The sequence below is a fragment of the Catharus ustulatus genome, chromosome 7, assembly GCF_009819885.2.
Source record: "Catharus ustulatus isolate bCatUst1 chromosome 7, bCatUst1.pri.v2, whole genome shotgun sequence".
Taxonomy (NCBI): Eukaryota; Metazoa; Chordata; class Aves; order Passeriformes; family Turdidae; genus Catharus; species Catharus ustulatus.
The window spans coordinates 35,673,991-35,689,467 of NC_046227.1; the positions used below are offsets into that span (position 1 = coordinate 35,673,991).

General features: G+C 38.5%; 1 protein-coding gene across 1 annotated transcript in view; it reads left to right on the forward strand.

The window, feature by feature from the left end:
- The window catches only part of KYNU (kynureninase), a 67,027-nt gene extending 59,928 nt beyond the window's left edge, over positions 1–7,099 (forward strand). Inside the window, exons 11-14 of the mRNA XM_033065018.1 lie at positions 126–178; positions 1,662–1,747; positions 5,371–5,601; positions 6,780–7,099. Of these exons, the coding sequence (XP_032920909.1) occupies positions 126–178; positions 1,662–1,747; positions 5,371–5,601; positions 6,780–6,932 (523 nt within the window). The 3' untranslated portion in view covers positions 6,933–7,099. The remainder of the gene's footprint in view (positions 1–125; positions 179–1,661; positions 1,748–5,370; positions 5,602–6,779) is intronic.
- The last annotated feature ends 8,378 nt before the right edge of the window (positions 7,100–15,477 follow it).

The following is a 15,477-nucleotide window of genomic DNA, read 5'->3' on the forward strand; positions in this document are numbered from 1 at the left end:
TTGTTGGAAATAAAATGCATTATTAGCAATGTATATATTGCTTAATCTTATATAATTCTTAATACTCAAAGCTAAATTAAAGTATATTAAGATTTCTGGTAATTTATTTTCTTTAAAAATCTTAGGTTAATTGGCTGGTGGGGCCACGACTTCAAAACACGATTCCTCATGGAAAACAGTACGTACTTATACACTCTCAGTTTTACCTTATTTGATTTATTTATATATAACCAGCTTCAATTTTGTAGCAGTTTGAGGAGAAAGGACAGAACTTTGCATTTCCTCATTTATGTGCAAGGCATTAGGCTAAACTTATCCTAAATATGTGAGGCAGTGAAGTTAACAAAATAAATGTTGGAATAAATTTGTGTGTGGGTATAAGGGTTTGACTGTCTGCTGCTAGACATTTCCTGAAATACCTTCAAAATGCAGATATAGAATATGGATGAAACTTTCAAAGTTTCTTAGTGAATTAAATTCTTAAGTCTCTGAGGAGCAAGGATCTGCTACCAGTCACAGGGGTAATATCTTTCTTCAGGATTAGTTCCACTGGAATTAATGAGAAGTTATACAAATAAAGGTAAAGCAACCTGACATAAGTCATGAAATCCCACTAAAGTTTCAGCATCTCCAAATTTCCTGCACTAGGCAGGGATAGGCTGTAAGACAAACCTGCTCTGAAAGAGTGAAGTATTTATTGCCCCAATACAAAATGAGGACTCCTGTCCAAATCTGACAGCTAGACTGTTCAGCTCCGGTTTAAACTATGGCAGAGAGAATATCCTGAGGGATCAGGATGAGAAAGGAGCTTTTTGGTTTGATTGGTTGTTTTGTTTTTAATATATTTTTAATTTTCTGTGGCAGTGCCTGTTGATGTGGCTTTGGCTGGAGAGCACCTCTCTAATAGCCTCAGTCTGCTCTTTGTTTTCAGACCAAATGCAAGAGAGTGGCGCTATGGAAAGCCAGCAGGAGACACAAATTGCCTTGAAATACTGCTAGAAGAAGAAAAACGTTGTTTATTCATTTCCATGAGCAGTTTGCAGGGGAGAAGTTGGACATTATAAAATTAGCCAGTCTGCTGTGCGTGAAAAGCGTTTCCTCCGCCGCATCCCCCTGCTCCGGTGCTGGAGCGTGAAATATGAACGGTGACACAGAACTTACAGCGAGGCTTCTGTAGATTTATTAAACAGATTTTGTGAAATTTCACAGCCCAAAGTCTAGGCAGCTCCTCTCCATGGCCTGAAGCTACACTTAGCTGCATATGCAGCCTCCCCTGTGTCTCGTCAGCTCAATAAAGTTAAGGAACGCGGTTCCTTGCTCCGCGTGAGCGTGCCTCTGCTGACTTGGAATTTCTCTGCCTCGTGCCAGCCTTAAAAGAGATTCAAGTGTAAAGGTGGTTTTAACACACACCATTTAAACAAATTAATTGCAGTTCTCTGGTTCCCATGAAGCTGCTAATGAGGTCTTCTGCTGGATAAAATTGGGCTTCTCTCGAAGTTGAAAGTATTAGCTGGGAATAGATTACTATTTCCTTTTAATGACCGATTCCTACGGGCCACATTAGGGAAATATTTTACTGTGTGAGGACAGACTTCAAGATAAGGTCCAATCCATTAAAATGAAGAAATCAAAAACACTAATATAAGTTATTCATTTTCCAGAATTACAACTAAGTGAAGGAATTAATGGATTCCGGTTATCAAATCCTCCAATTTTACTGGTCTGTGCTCTGCATGCCAGTTTAGAGGTAAGTAATTGCTTTACTTTGAGCCTGAATTTAAGAGTATAAAAATGTTTAATGAATGTTACGTGTATTAGTGCTGTCTCCCTTAAAGAAAAATGTGAAATGTTTGAAAATTGAAGGGGAGAAGTAATGAAAAGCAAACAAAATACCCCCACAGCCCTGAGAGACCAAGACCTTTAATGGATATGCTCATCTCCCCATGTCTCTCACAAACTTTGCTGGAGGACCCCAAGCTGGACCCAGAGTATTTGAGGTTTGCTCCTCCAAACCTGAACTCTAGCAATGTGTTTGTCCCTGCTTTTAGGAGCTCAGTACAAACAGCACCTTTAACACATAGATATATCCGGGGCTCAAAATCACAGAATAATTAAAGTTGGAAGAGATCTCTGAGATCACAAAGTCCAACTGTGACTACTCATGGGATGGATTATGCTCAGCATCTTCCTGCAAGGGAATCATGTAAGTCTGAAAAGATGTATTCAGAACTGCTGCTTCATATATTCCACCAGCAAAGCAGACTTATATCCTTCATGAAAGAAAATTAGATGTTCTGGGTATCCTGGATCAACTGATCCAGTGGCTCAGGGAACCTGTTCTGCCTTTGGTTACAAGCAGAAGAGACAGAAACTATCTGTAAATGTTTCCTAAAAGGGGAATTCAGGAGTGTGGCACAGCTCCAAACTGTCTTTTCTTGTATAGAATCAGGAGTGTTTTGGTGGTCAAAGGAGCAGAGCCCCATCTGGGACTTATCTCTTTATGAATAACTGGCACTGTGGCTGTGGGAAGGGCAGTCCTGCCATACAGAGCTAATTCCTCCTCTGAAGGTGTGATCTATGTGCTGAAAGCCTCTGATCTGATCTGCTCTGGAGAGCACAGCCCTCCCTGTCTGAGGGCATGGAGCTGTTCCCCACACACCTGTGTTTCATATCAAGATGTCCCAGCATTTCTCTTAAGGATGGTTCACCCCTGAAATCGGGACTCTCAGTCTCTGTGACTCAAAAAAGGGGTGTTACTCAGATTTACCTGCTATATGCAATATATTCTACTATAAAATCATCCTAAAGCTGGTGTTCAAGGCTGCCTTGGGTAGCAAGGTTTTGCCACCAGCAGAAATGGCAGAAATTATTTTCTGGTTAGCATTCCATTAATTCTAGTGGAATGGCTGAGCTGATGCTGGAACAAAGAGCAGTGTCCACATCCCTCTTCTGTATTTACTGAAAAAACAGCATCTTAAGCAAACAAAGTCAGAAAATTGCCAGCTATGATCTCTCCATTTTACATGCAACGCTGAAGGACCACAAAGGGCACAGCCATGCCTCTTGTTCCGCCTGACAATTTATTTTTTTTAGTCCTTAAACATCCAATATATTGTTTTAAACTTTATGTGACCTTCGAGATAAGCTGAAAGCTATTCTGCCATGACCCAGATTGTCAGTGCTCGGGTTTGTGTGGGCTGGTGTCATTTAGCCCACTGCAGGGAGCCTCGAACAATGAGGGCTGAGCAGTTTCCATCGCCTCCCCTTTCCCTGCCCACATTACCTTTTGGCACAGCCAGGATTTCCCAGTGCTAATTGCTCTAATACAGTGGGAAACAAAATAGTTTTCATGTCTGGCAAGAGATGGCTAGTGAAATTGCATGCCACCTTCACTGGGACACATTAAGCAGAAGGCAGTGTTTCCAATGGAAACAATGCAAACTGCAAGTGTTAATGGATGTTATTCCTCAATAATGCTTAAAGTGACTGTTATGGCACTAGCTGCTGCCTTTTATGGAAAAAAGGGGAGCGCTCTACAGACACATTTTAAAGACCTTTTTCAAAAAATTTCACCCAGGAGACCAAATATTCCTTGCACAAAGGCTGTGGAAGCAGATTTTTGCATGCAGCCTAAGGAGATCCATCCCTCACACTCCTGCAAATCCTGGAGGAATAGGAGGCAGGTCTCTGTTTTCCCTCTAGCAATGCACTGAGCAGTCTGTGTCTGCTCTGCCTGCCTGGGTGGAGAGGGAAACACCTCTAGATTTTTGTTGACCTGCGCAACTGCTGACTGCTGGTGGCTTTGGTCCCTGTCACATTTATTCCCTTGCAAAGTCTGTTTTACAGCATCCACATCTCATTTCACAAAAACAAGTGCAGAGGCTCTTGGTTTTGTGCAGCATCTAGTGGCTGTGATAGCATCAGGAAGTGAGACTTGAGATGTTCTACAAAACAATGATTTCCAGATGCTGCTGGGAACCAGACTTTGTTGTAGTTTGAGTAGGACTTCTCAGGTACCTCTCTTTATACATTTCCAGGTTATGATACAAGTAATCTTAAAATTGTTATTTCTCTAGTGTGGAACAGTGATTTCTTGACAGTGGATTTTCACCCAGAGCACTGATTTACCTCTGATTTGCAGCTGCAGTCAGTGGAGAGAGAACTGTCCACAAGCACTGATGTGCCAGGATGTGATTTTAAGTGGCTGTTGGGCACTTGCATGTCTGTATCTTCTAATTTCCCCTGCAGCTAATTCCATGGGAAGAAGGAAAGGGAGATTTGAGGAAGATAGGGGTAAATTATTTCTGGGGTTGCATTTCCATCATTCCCTATAATGGAGGCTTTCCAGAGCAAAAGCAGAAGCTGTCTCACTTTCTGCTCCCAAACTCCTCTAGCACATGGATGTTTGTGTGGCCAAACAGCACTGCCATTTTCAAGCAGTCATTTTTACATATCTTGTGATATTTTGAATGTCTGAAACTCACCAGTTTTTGTATCTGTGCAAGAGCACTGAGCTATTGAAAAAGAATTAAATGATTTTTTTTATTTCATGTGGACTAGAGAGAGCAAGCTTGTACATGACTTAAAGCTGTAAGGTCAATGTTAGTGCACATTTTGTGCTTTCACAGACAAGATTGTCTACACCAGTCATGATGTTTTAATCTTGGCCCTTGGATTTTGTGAGTAGAATCACTGAGTTTGGAAAAGACCTCTGATATCATTGCGTCCAACCACTAAACCACGTCCTCCAGTGCCACACCTACGTGTTCTGAGCACTTCCAGGGACATGACTCCTGCCATGGACAGACTATTCCAATTCTTGACCACCTTTCTAGTCAAGAAATTCTTCCTGATATCCAAATTAAACCTCTCCTGGTGCCACTTGAGGCTGTTCCCTCTTTTCCTATCAACTGGGAGAGAAGAGCAAACTCCAGCTGACTACACCCTCTTTCCAGGGAGTTGAAGAGACTGAGAAGGTGTGTACTAAAGGTACATGCAGGGGAATGCTTTCACATGATTTTGAGTTTCATGAGGCACTACTGCACCTATAGAGTATTTATGGAGCCTCTTTAGACATGCAGAGGAATGCTGTCAGCAAACTGGCTTTATGTGCAAGTTATTTCTGCAGACACAGATGTGTATGAAACTTTTATACAGTAGACACAAATATCTGTCATTATTTAAAGCATGACATTATCCTGGTTTTCAAAAGTCCAGTCCTGCCATGTTTATGTAAAATGTCTCTCTGCTATTACTACATGATTCCGGTGATAATGTATAAGAAATCTTTCTTTATTTCTTTATTTCTTTATTTCTTTCTCATTTTCTACGGCAACACATTCTCATTTTAATGATTTCAAATCATTACAGGTTTTTAACCAAACTACGATGAAAGCATTGAGGAGGAAATCCATTCTACTCACTGGTTACCTGGAATACCTGATAAAGCATTACTACAGTGAGGATAAAACAAATCCAGAGAAGCCCTTTGTAAGAATAATCACACCATCTCAGATTGAGGAGAGAGGATGCCAGCTCACTCTATCGTTTTCCCTTCCAATAAAATCTGTGTTTAAAGAGCTGGAGAAGAGAGGAGTTGCTGTAAGTAAATCAAAGTTCATCTTCTTAGCAAGTGAAACACTTAATTTGCTTTTATTCTAATGTAATCCCATGTAAGGCAAAAACCCACTAGGACAATTTCAGCTTTTAATTGTGCAAACAATCAAATACATAGATTTATTTTATAAATTATTTGTTAGACTCTGTATTTCCCTTTCACTGTTGACTTATTTTCAATAGTTCTGGAGTCACTGCTGAGGTTAGAGCTGTGTCATGGATGCATTAAGATGGAAGGCACAGCTACAGATTTATATGTCAAGGAACTCTGAGCATACATCAGCCCCCTTCTTGATCCACAAATGGCCAAAAGCTTTGTGAGGCATCAAGATGGAGCAATGGAACAGCTGCCATTTCCTTAGAGATGTGTTTTAGCACTCAGAAAAAGGTGACTGAGCTGCACTTCCTTGTAATGGCACAGCTACCATCCAGCACTGCTCCAAAAGAATAAAAGTGAAATTTAGGGCCATACATCGGGTGATTTAGATGTGCTGGGAGGTGAGACTGATAGCATAATGCCATATAAATGAGATACCAGTTTTATTTCTGCTGGTCACCTGTCTCCCCAAAGGGCACCTCTTTTAGGTTACGTATGCTGCTGCTCTGGTGCTGCCAGGGAATTCCAGGAACTCCTGCTTTTAGCAGGGCAGGGGCCTCACGCTGTTGGCTTGTCTTTGCAATGCAGTCATATTTTTCAAATGTAAGAGGTTATTATATTCAGGAAGATGTTCAAAATCACAAATGAGGGGAAGAAAAATACTGCAATGCCTGTGCCATCACTTGTACCTTTAGAACAAGACACTCATACCAGAATGGCAATTTTTGTGATTTTTTAAAATTTTTTGTCACCTCTGTGCCTCTTCAACTCTGGGTTGCTATAGGCACTAAGGTGAATTTTGAGGCTAAATAACTGGTTTGATGCCCTCAATGGCACTGCTTGTCCTGAGCTTTGCATCATTTTTTTTTAGGCAAAACTACTCTTCTTACTAAATTTTTCACAGTCATGCTCGTTCCTGTAGCTCCTTGAGGATCCCAAAGGTTTTACACGTGCTTCCTTGTCAGGCCAGTCATTCCTCCTTGAAGACAAGTTGTGGCATTTGAAAACACAGGCTGGCAGACATGAAGTGACCTGAATTACTGAACGTTCCCTCTCTGTTTTGCAGTGTGACATGCGAGAACCAAACGCTCTCCGCGTGGCCCCAGTTCCTCTCTACAATTCTTTCCGTGATGTGCACAGATTTATTGAAATCCTGGGATCTGCAATTACATCTTCAAAACAAACAGCAAATAATACTGTGCTATCTGGTTCTTATTGATGCCTCAGCTGCACCTTTTAATCTATTTCTGACTAAGATGCATTTATCCTGCTGACTGATTCTTTGCTTCGAGTAGACCGAGCAACATCCCATACAATTTGCAAAAAAATGACTGTGCTTGAATAGTTATTTACAACAGACATAGTTTTATTAAAGCTCATATTTCCACTCTGCTTTGACTTTGACTTCATGAATTAGTATGCTTTGTATATTTTAATGGGGCTCTTCTTAAACATTTTATGTGGTTTTATTACATTAGCCTTGAGAAGCATGGAAGAATTGCTATCAACTAGAACAGGAATGAAAAAAAAATCCCTTCTTTATTATAAAAATTATGCATAATAAAATGTGGAAAATAGACAAATCACCAACTGTTAAAAGATACAGTCCAATTTACATTTTTAATTTAGTAATTCTATTTAAAGTACAGGGTATACTTGAAAAGTTAAAGTTGAACAATTAGTTGTCTCAAAACTCCTGACTACTGCACACTGAGTTTTTCAAATTTTTGAAATTCTTGTTTAATGAATGATTTAATTGAAGAATGAATTTACATCACAGATAACTTGATACAATTGGTCAAAACAAAACATTTTATCTTTCTAGGTAGTCCTGTTGGAGAGGAGGAGCTGGAGAAAGCTGAGAAGAGTTGTGGACCCATGTAAGGCAGCGTGGAGGGCTGTAAAAGCACTCCCTGCAGCTTTAGTGAGGCTTAGTTAGGATTAGGCAAAATGAACCCTGAGCTCTTTAAGCAGCAGCAAAATATCTCATTGTTAACTCACCGTGTGGCCCGAATTTTTACAGAGATTTGCACCAGGCAGGCAAGAGCAACGTAGAAAAACTGCTTACATTTCAGCAACTCTATCCAAAGTTGTTTCAAGGCATAAATAACACCTTGGCATAATTGGCAATTAAACCCTAAAGTCTGTAGCTATTCATGCAGCGTTTTCCAAGAATCAGCTGAAACTTCCTCTCTGATGATGTTCAATGTGTCTCATTTCTGGAATGAAACACTCAGAAAATTGCATCCAGTAGTGCTTTGAATATGTGAAGGGAGCCTGGAATAAAGACAGGGACAAACTGATGTGATAGGACAAGAGGGGATGGTTTTAAACTGGATTTAGGTTAACTCTAAGAAAGCAGGTTTTCACAGTGAAGGTGCTGAAACACTGGAACAGAGGTGGTGGATGCACCCCTGGAAGCATTCAAGGCCAGGTTGGATGGGGCTCTGAGCAACCTGCTCTGGGTGTCCCTGCCATGGCAGGGGAATCCTTTAAAAGGTGAATTCCAGCCCAAACTACTCTGATCCTATGATACTCTTTGATACACTTCAGTATTGAGGAAGGATTTTGGGGGGACTGAGATCTTCTCTAGTTTTGCCTACAGTTACTTTTGCTGGTTGAAACTTTCACACCCTTCGAGCACCTCCTGCTGCACAAGGAAAACCAGAATTTCTCAAAGATGTGTAGTGTCAAAACCCTTGCTGAAGTAATACCTGTTTTATTGGTTATAATGTGCAGGGGAGAGCTGAAAAAACTGCAAATACAGAATTTGTTGGTATTTTTATCACTTGTGAGGATAAAGAAGAGCTTCTTTAACAGAATATTGTTATAAAGAATAGCACAGGAGTCTTAATCAGCTGGAAATCCATCTCACTCAAGAGGTTTTGATTACAGTGATGTCATCTCAGTTCAGTGAGACTGGATTGTTTCTTGCAGACCAGGTATCTGTATTTCTGTGGGTTTATGTTTATCCTTGCACCTGCAACTCTTTGTTTGTCAAGTGACAGGATCTCAGGAAAGGACCTTTTTCCAGAAGGTGACAATTGATGCAAAAAAGCACTGAATATAGAAATGTGCAGTGTGGGAAAGGGATTTAACTTGGTGTCAGTGCCTTTGTAGTGCCAACTGACTCTTATGTCTTCCCTACAAAGTTAGGCAAGCTTAATATAAATTCAGATATGGATGTAGGCGATAATATAAAATATCTTATTCTGATATCAGGTCCGAGGAGTAAGAATCCCAAAATTTCTCTCTAAACAGCATCTAGACCTCAAGTTTGGACAAGCTGTTTTTGCAGTTATGGGGGGATAAACTGTGATTTTTGAGAGTTTTGAGATCTGCTTTTAATGCACACACTGTGAAAATAATTTTTTGTGTCTCTGAGGAAAGTGAACCACGTAGTACTAAAGTAAAGTAATAAAAGGTAAAGTACTAAATATATGCAGTTCAGGTTTCAAAGACAGATTAATAATAAATATTTTATAATATTTTGTCTTTTAGTATTATTTCAGGCTACAGGTACAAATATTGACTTTACAAATATGTATTTGTGTTCTATTTGATGAATTTGATTAAATTCAGTGCATCAGAACTCCCTTATTTCAACTATTTTGAGTTACTCTCTTTTTTACTGTGACCTGTGATGATAAAACTGAAAGCACCTTGTATTCATAGGCAGATATATATATATATATAGATATATATTCAGAAAATTATTTCCAAAAAGTGAGGGAAGCCTATACTGCAGTTTACACATTTTACTGAAACAAAATTGTAGCATAAGCACCAGTTTCACATGGTCGTTCCCTACTTGAAGTAAAAGTTTTGCAAAATGAATAATACTGGAAGTTAACATTAGGTGTCAGTATTTTACATATTATTTAGCAAAAGAATATCAAGGGAAAGAGCTTCTGTAGGAAAAAAAAAAGAATATTAGTCTGTTTTTTCAAATGCTTTAAGTTATCACAGTTAGAGTAATAGCAGGAATAATTATGTGTGAAATAATTGATTGTATATACTCCAAATTCTCCTTGCTAGTTACATCTCTGATTTAAAATTCAATACTAAGTACCACTGCTTTCTGATTGTGATAACATTTCATTCTTGGATTGTCTGAAGAAATTACATTTTTCAAATTGAACTGCAGGACATGAGGATCTGTAGATGACAGAAAATTGATACCCAGATAAAGTGAGAAAATGCCTACAAAATGAAGGTAAAAATGTGTATGCAGATCCCTGATTGTTTGTGATCTTTTTCAGCACAACAAAATTTAAAAATGTACAGAACTCCTCAGCTCACTGCAACTGCTGAAAATATGAGGAAAAAATACTAGAGGATCCATCTGTGCATTTATAACCCTGTTTTGCCATGGGAACACCAAAGACAAGGCAAAGTCTTCCTTCACAAGCAGCAAAGGATGCCTTTGTCTCCCAAAAGAACAATATCCTCTGAGTGAAGAGTAAGGCATGGCACAGTAATGTTTTCATCTGAGCTTGTGGCATTACTGAGAGTGGGAAGGATGTGGCTCATCTGAAGAGCTTAAACCCCAAAATGTCCTTGTCTGACAACAACAGAATCCACCTTGATTTCATTTCACCAGCAAATTCTTCTGCATTGGTAGATTAAGCAAGAAAGATGCAAGAAAGGATGGGAGATACTAAAACAAAATAATTAACTTTTTAACCTATGTTAGATATTCCCAAACAGAACTGGGTACAGGTGGGAATTCCCTGTGAAATTCCAACCCCTGGAGTAGGGATGGGCTTTGGTTGGGTTCACAGAGGTGAAAAGAAACATTTTGGGCTAAATCCACAGAGGGATGTTGACAGAATGTGTCAACATCAAAGCAGCCACATCAATATTTTATTTTAATTCCTTTCCCTGAGTCACAGAATCGCTGAGCTTATAAAAGACCTCCAAGAGTCCAACCACTCACCCAGCACTGCCAAGCTCACTGCTGTAATGAAGACAGGGCAGAAGCAGCTGTGTTATTTCCTGTACTCACCTATAAAATACACTTCACCCACCCAGAGACCCCCCGAAACCTCTGCAGGTTCCCATCTGAACCTCTGGGCACTCAGGCTGGTGCAAATATATTTGTGAAAAGCTGCTCACTCTGTGAGACCAGCTGAGAGACAGTTTTGCCTCGTAAGCTTAAACTTTTGTCAATATTTGTGAAATATATTTAGACAGCTTATTCAGAAATGAGTAAGTTATAGATCAGTAATTCATACTTTTTATATCCCGAGTTTTTATTACCTAAACTTACTCTTCTAAGCATCGTTTTATGTTTCTAGTTAAATATAAGTGAGAATTGATTGGGGTATTTCTCAATGGAATTCTATCTTTATTTCATCATAATTGCTTCATATTTGAATAATGACAGATGAACTACTTCATTCAATTGCAGTTTTAAGGCTTTGAAGTCACAATAGCAGCAAAGGATTTAAATCCTGAAACCATTATTATGGCAGAGAAGACATCAGGGAAAAGGAAAACTTATGGTAGTGTAATTTTCTAGACAGAAAAATTCTTCTGCGGTTGCACTTTTTTCTTTTTATTATTTTTTCTCTGGACATTTTATTAATGTTAAAAGAACCCTGGAAGAAGAGATTGCAAATGCTGAATGAGAGTCCTACTGTAAGTAAACTTCTGAAGTTATTTGGCTTTGGAACTGGCTACAAACCTTTTAAAATTCTGGGCAGCTGCAATACTGTATTTCACCAATAAAGAGTTCATTAGATCTTTTTTCTCTCTGACATTTTACATCTAGTCCTGAGTACATGTTAATACTCCAAGGTATGAATTTCAAAGTTCCCTTTATCTTTGTGTACAGTTTTAAGCAATTAATCAAATGATAAAATATAGCTTTAAAATTAGAAACGAATTGTGAATTTAAAGTATATGTTCAAAAAGTTACCACATTATAATTTCAGGGGGATGGGGCCTCATCAACTGAACTTAATTCTAGTGTTCTTTTACCTTACATTTTATTGAAGAATTTTGAAGAGATCCTCAAATTGTTAAAACATGACCAAGTGGTCTATCCAGGATAGCTCTTTCTCCTTGGAGGCTACATCAAAGTGGCAGAGACATAGAAAAATCATTATTCAATATGTTCAAAATGATTCCCACGTGGGGGAAGATTTATGCAGGCTTCTGAAATGAGCGTGGGGGCAAACAGCACCGAGACCCCTTCGTCTGAAATAAAAGTGAGTGGCAGCTGTATCATCCCTGTACAGGGTATGAATATAAAGATTTGCATGGGGTGTAGTGGGGTGGGGGTTGTCACATAATTTTGGGAGCAGGGGCCAAATCCAACCTTTTGAGTTCAACTTGCAACTTTGCTACTCCAAGGATGCTCCTGGTGGCTCGGTTTTGGAAGCCTGAGGTGGAGTGGCTGTTCCAGAGGAAACTGGGAGAGGACATCTGCAAAGTTCCCATTGAGACCTGGGCATAAGGCAGTAAAAACTGAGAGTTTCTAAATGTTATTAATTTCTAAATGTTATTAATGAATCTCAAAAGAAACACACTTGTAATTTTTTGTCTGTATTTTCTGTATTTTCTGTTTTATTCACTGGGGTTGTCAAGGCATGCAACACCCTGTTTCTTTTTGAGTGTGCTATTTTTATTTTCACCTGGGAGGTGAAAGGCAATATTCAGAAATATTCATTCTTCAGACAAGACATGGAAGCAGTTTTAACATCTTAGCAGAAAGTTTATGCAAAATGCTCAGATGTTATTTTGTGTGATATCTGATTTAAACCATTGTGGCCACAAGGCAAGAGATGCTGCTAATTCTTCCCTTCTTATGTGGAAAACATGTCACAATTGGGTAACCTATGAATCTCTGGGCCTTTTTAAGGATGCTTTTGGACTTCTCTATACTGCTCCTACTTAAAGACAAAGAAGGTGAAGGTCTCATTTAGAGCAACTGCGAGTGAAATAACATATTCACCTGCTTCTGAGTTCTCTTAATTGACCCTTAAAGTGTGTTTAGTTTTAAACTGATATGAAAATCCCACTTATTATAGAACCATTTATGTTGGAAATGGCTTTGAGGTCACTGAGTCCAACGTTAGATCTGATGCTGCCAAGGCCACCACTAAACTATTTCCCTGATTTTTGTTTGACTTCTAATTTCAATATAGTGCAATGCCACATCATTTTAATGAATTTATAAACCTCATTATAAAATTTAAGTTTTATTTGATTTTGAAGGAACTTTGATTAGAGAAGATAAATTTCTTCTACATTAATATAGCAGTGACAAGTACGCTGAATTTTGAAAAGAAGTTACTCTCAACTTTTTAAATTTAAGTGCTAAATGAAAGATTCTGCATTGCTGTGCATCAGATATGGATGAAGGATAAAGCAATGTGTCAATTTTTGGAATATCTTAAATTCTGTGGAAGACGGTGTAGCATATGACTGCTTGATTTTCATTAGTATTCTTATTTTAGTCAAACTTTCTCTCTTTAACTGGATATTAAAGCTGAAGTGATAAAATACCAGAAGAAGTATGAATCACCAAAGTTCTGTGTTGAAGTCTGATCTCCTGACATTTTTCTGAATGAATATTGAAATGCTTCTCAACAAAAGATCTTGAAATTGCTCCATCAGTAATCACACCCAGACTTGCGTTGAAAAAAATTCTTTTTATATTTAGGTATGAAAAGCAGGCTCTTAATTATAATGATGATCATTAAAACAAATGTCTTGGAAGGTTACTATTTCAATTCAAAGCCTCTTCAAAAGCATATGAAAAACTTGATGATATATATATAATAAGTCCATCCTGAAAAAAAATTAGAAAAACATACCAAATTAATGTACATTATATACATGTATATCTCTGTGTATGTATATGTGTGCTCCTCTCCAGAGAATCAAGAGGTTTGGTTCTGTCTTTTTTTTTTTTTTTTTTTCACATTTATGGGAAGTGTGAGAAGTGGTTTAATTTGATGAAATCAAACATTCCATGAAAACAAAGGCGTTAGCTCTGAAATAAGACATCAGCTTTGCTGGGCTATAGATCCTTTGAACTTGGATGACATTGTCTCTGAGGACAAGATGTTTGATGAATTTTAGACTTTAAAGCCTTTGGTAGGAAAAATTAGTCCAGAATCTGTTCCTGTAGGATGGAGGAAAAAAAAAATCATTCTTCAAAAGATCAGGAAAAAAAATGATGTCATTTTCTATTTCCCTTAAGTACCTTTTCTTCAGATGCTTATATTGGAAAAGGCTCAACAGCCATGAATTTAGGGGCTTATGCTCCAAGTGATCAGGGCATTTATGTCCTCTCTGCAGAGAATATTGAGGAGAAACAACAAAAAAACCCTCTTAGAATTTAAGGATAAAGGGCTCTGTGGGTAAGATGGTCTTACAAAACATCGCTGACTAATTTTAATCTATTAATTTAATATAATGAACATAATGATTTGTGTAAAATTACTTTACCCCTGTTATATGCCAAATCTGTCAGGAACAGCTGCTTTGCATTCAATATATCATAATGACATATACTGTGGAGTTATAATATTTAAATTTCTTTTCATTAAAGCCCTATTTTAGATTTGCAAGCTTATGCACAAGGGGAGAGGAGCTGGTGCCTCCATCGACTGTCGCTGTTAAAGGTTATCAAAAAGAACTCTTGGCTCTGTGAAGAAATGAGTAATGAGTGCAAGTTGGTCTCACAGACCCTGTTACAAGGGGAGAATAAACCAGGATTAAAAAGCCTCTTGGAGAGTATTTTTCCCAACAGGTCTAGTGTTTAATGTTTTTTTTTTTTTCCTCAGAAGAATTTGGAGGGTCACAGTTACTGGAGCATGAAATAAAGGTGAATTGATAGCACAGGTGGGGAGGTGGACTGAAGGGTTTTTAATTAATTAAACCTTTATAAAAACCAAGAGGCTGCAGCAGAGACTCCTTCTCTCACTCTTTCCTACATCCTAAATACTCCTAAAATTATTACCTACCTCTAAATACCACTTTCCTTTGGAACTGCTGATGTTACACTTCGTCCTGTCACAGGGCTTGCCTGGACTTATGGGAATAATGGATCTGGATGAACATTTCTCACAGCTCAGAAGTCCAATTCTGGCTGGGAATAAATTAGCATTGCAATAATTTTGCTAAACACCCCCCTACACACATCATGCTAGAGTGGAGATGTAAAACATGGCTCCAGGCTCCTTCTGCTGCAGCCTGAAGGTGATTCCTCCATGAAAACCTGCGGAGGTGATGCAGCATTGGGGTATGGCTGTGCTGGGTACCTGCTTTAGGAGAGTCTCTATTACCCTTGGCAGATTAATACAATAAAAAAGGGCCCAAAAAGGTGATATTACAGGCATGAACCAGAGCAAAGAGGACAGCATGGCCTTGAGAAACAAGGGAAAAGGAAGTCACTGAATTCAGAGACCACAGACTATAGAATTAAAAGGAACTGAAAAACTGGAACAAGCTCAAGAGCTATAGAATGAGGGCTATTGCTTTTCTATTTTTGTCTGCTTGGAGCAAGCTGAAATTCTTTGTGTTTCTATGGACATGTTGACATGCTCTGAGTAAGGACATTATTATTTTCTGTAGGTGGCTGCTGTGACTAAGCCTTCCAAGAAATGCAAAAAGCAAAAAACTAGACAGATCTAATACTCAGCCTGGTGGCTATGAGTTGCACTGATGATGCCCTTCTTATTTTCCCTTTTTTTTTTAATTTAATTTTTTTTTTCCTTTTTCAGATCTGGAAACCCCCATTCACCAAT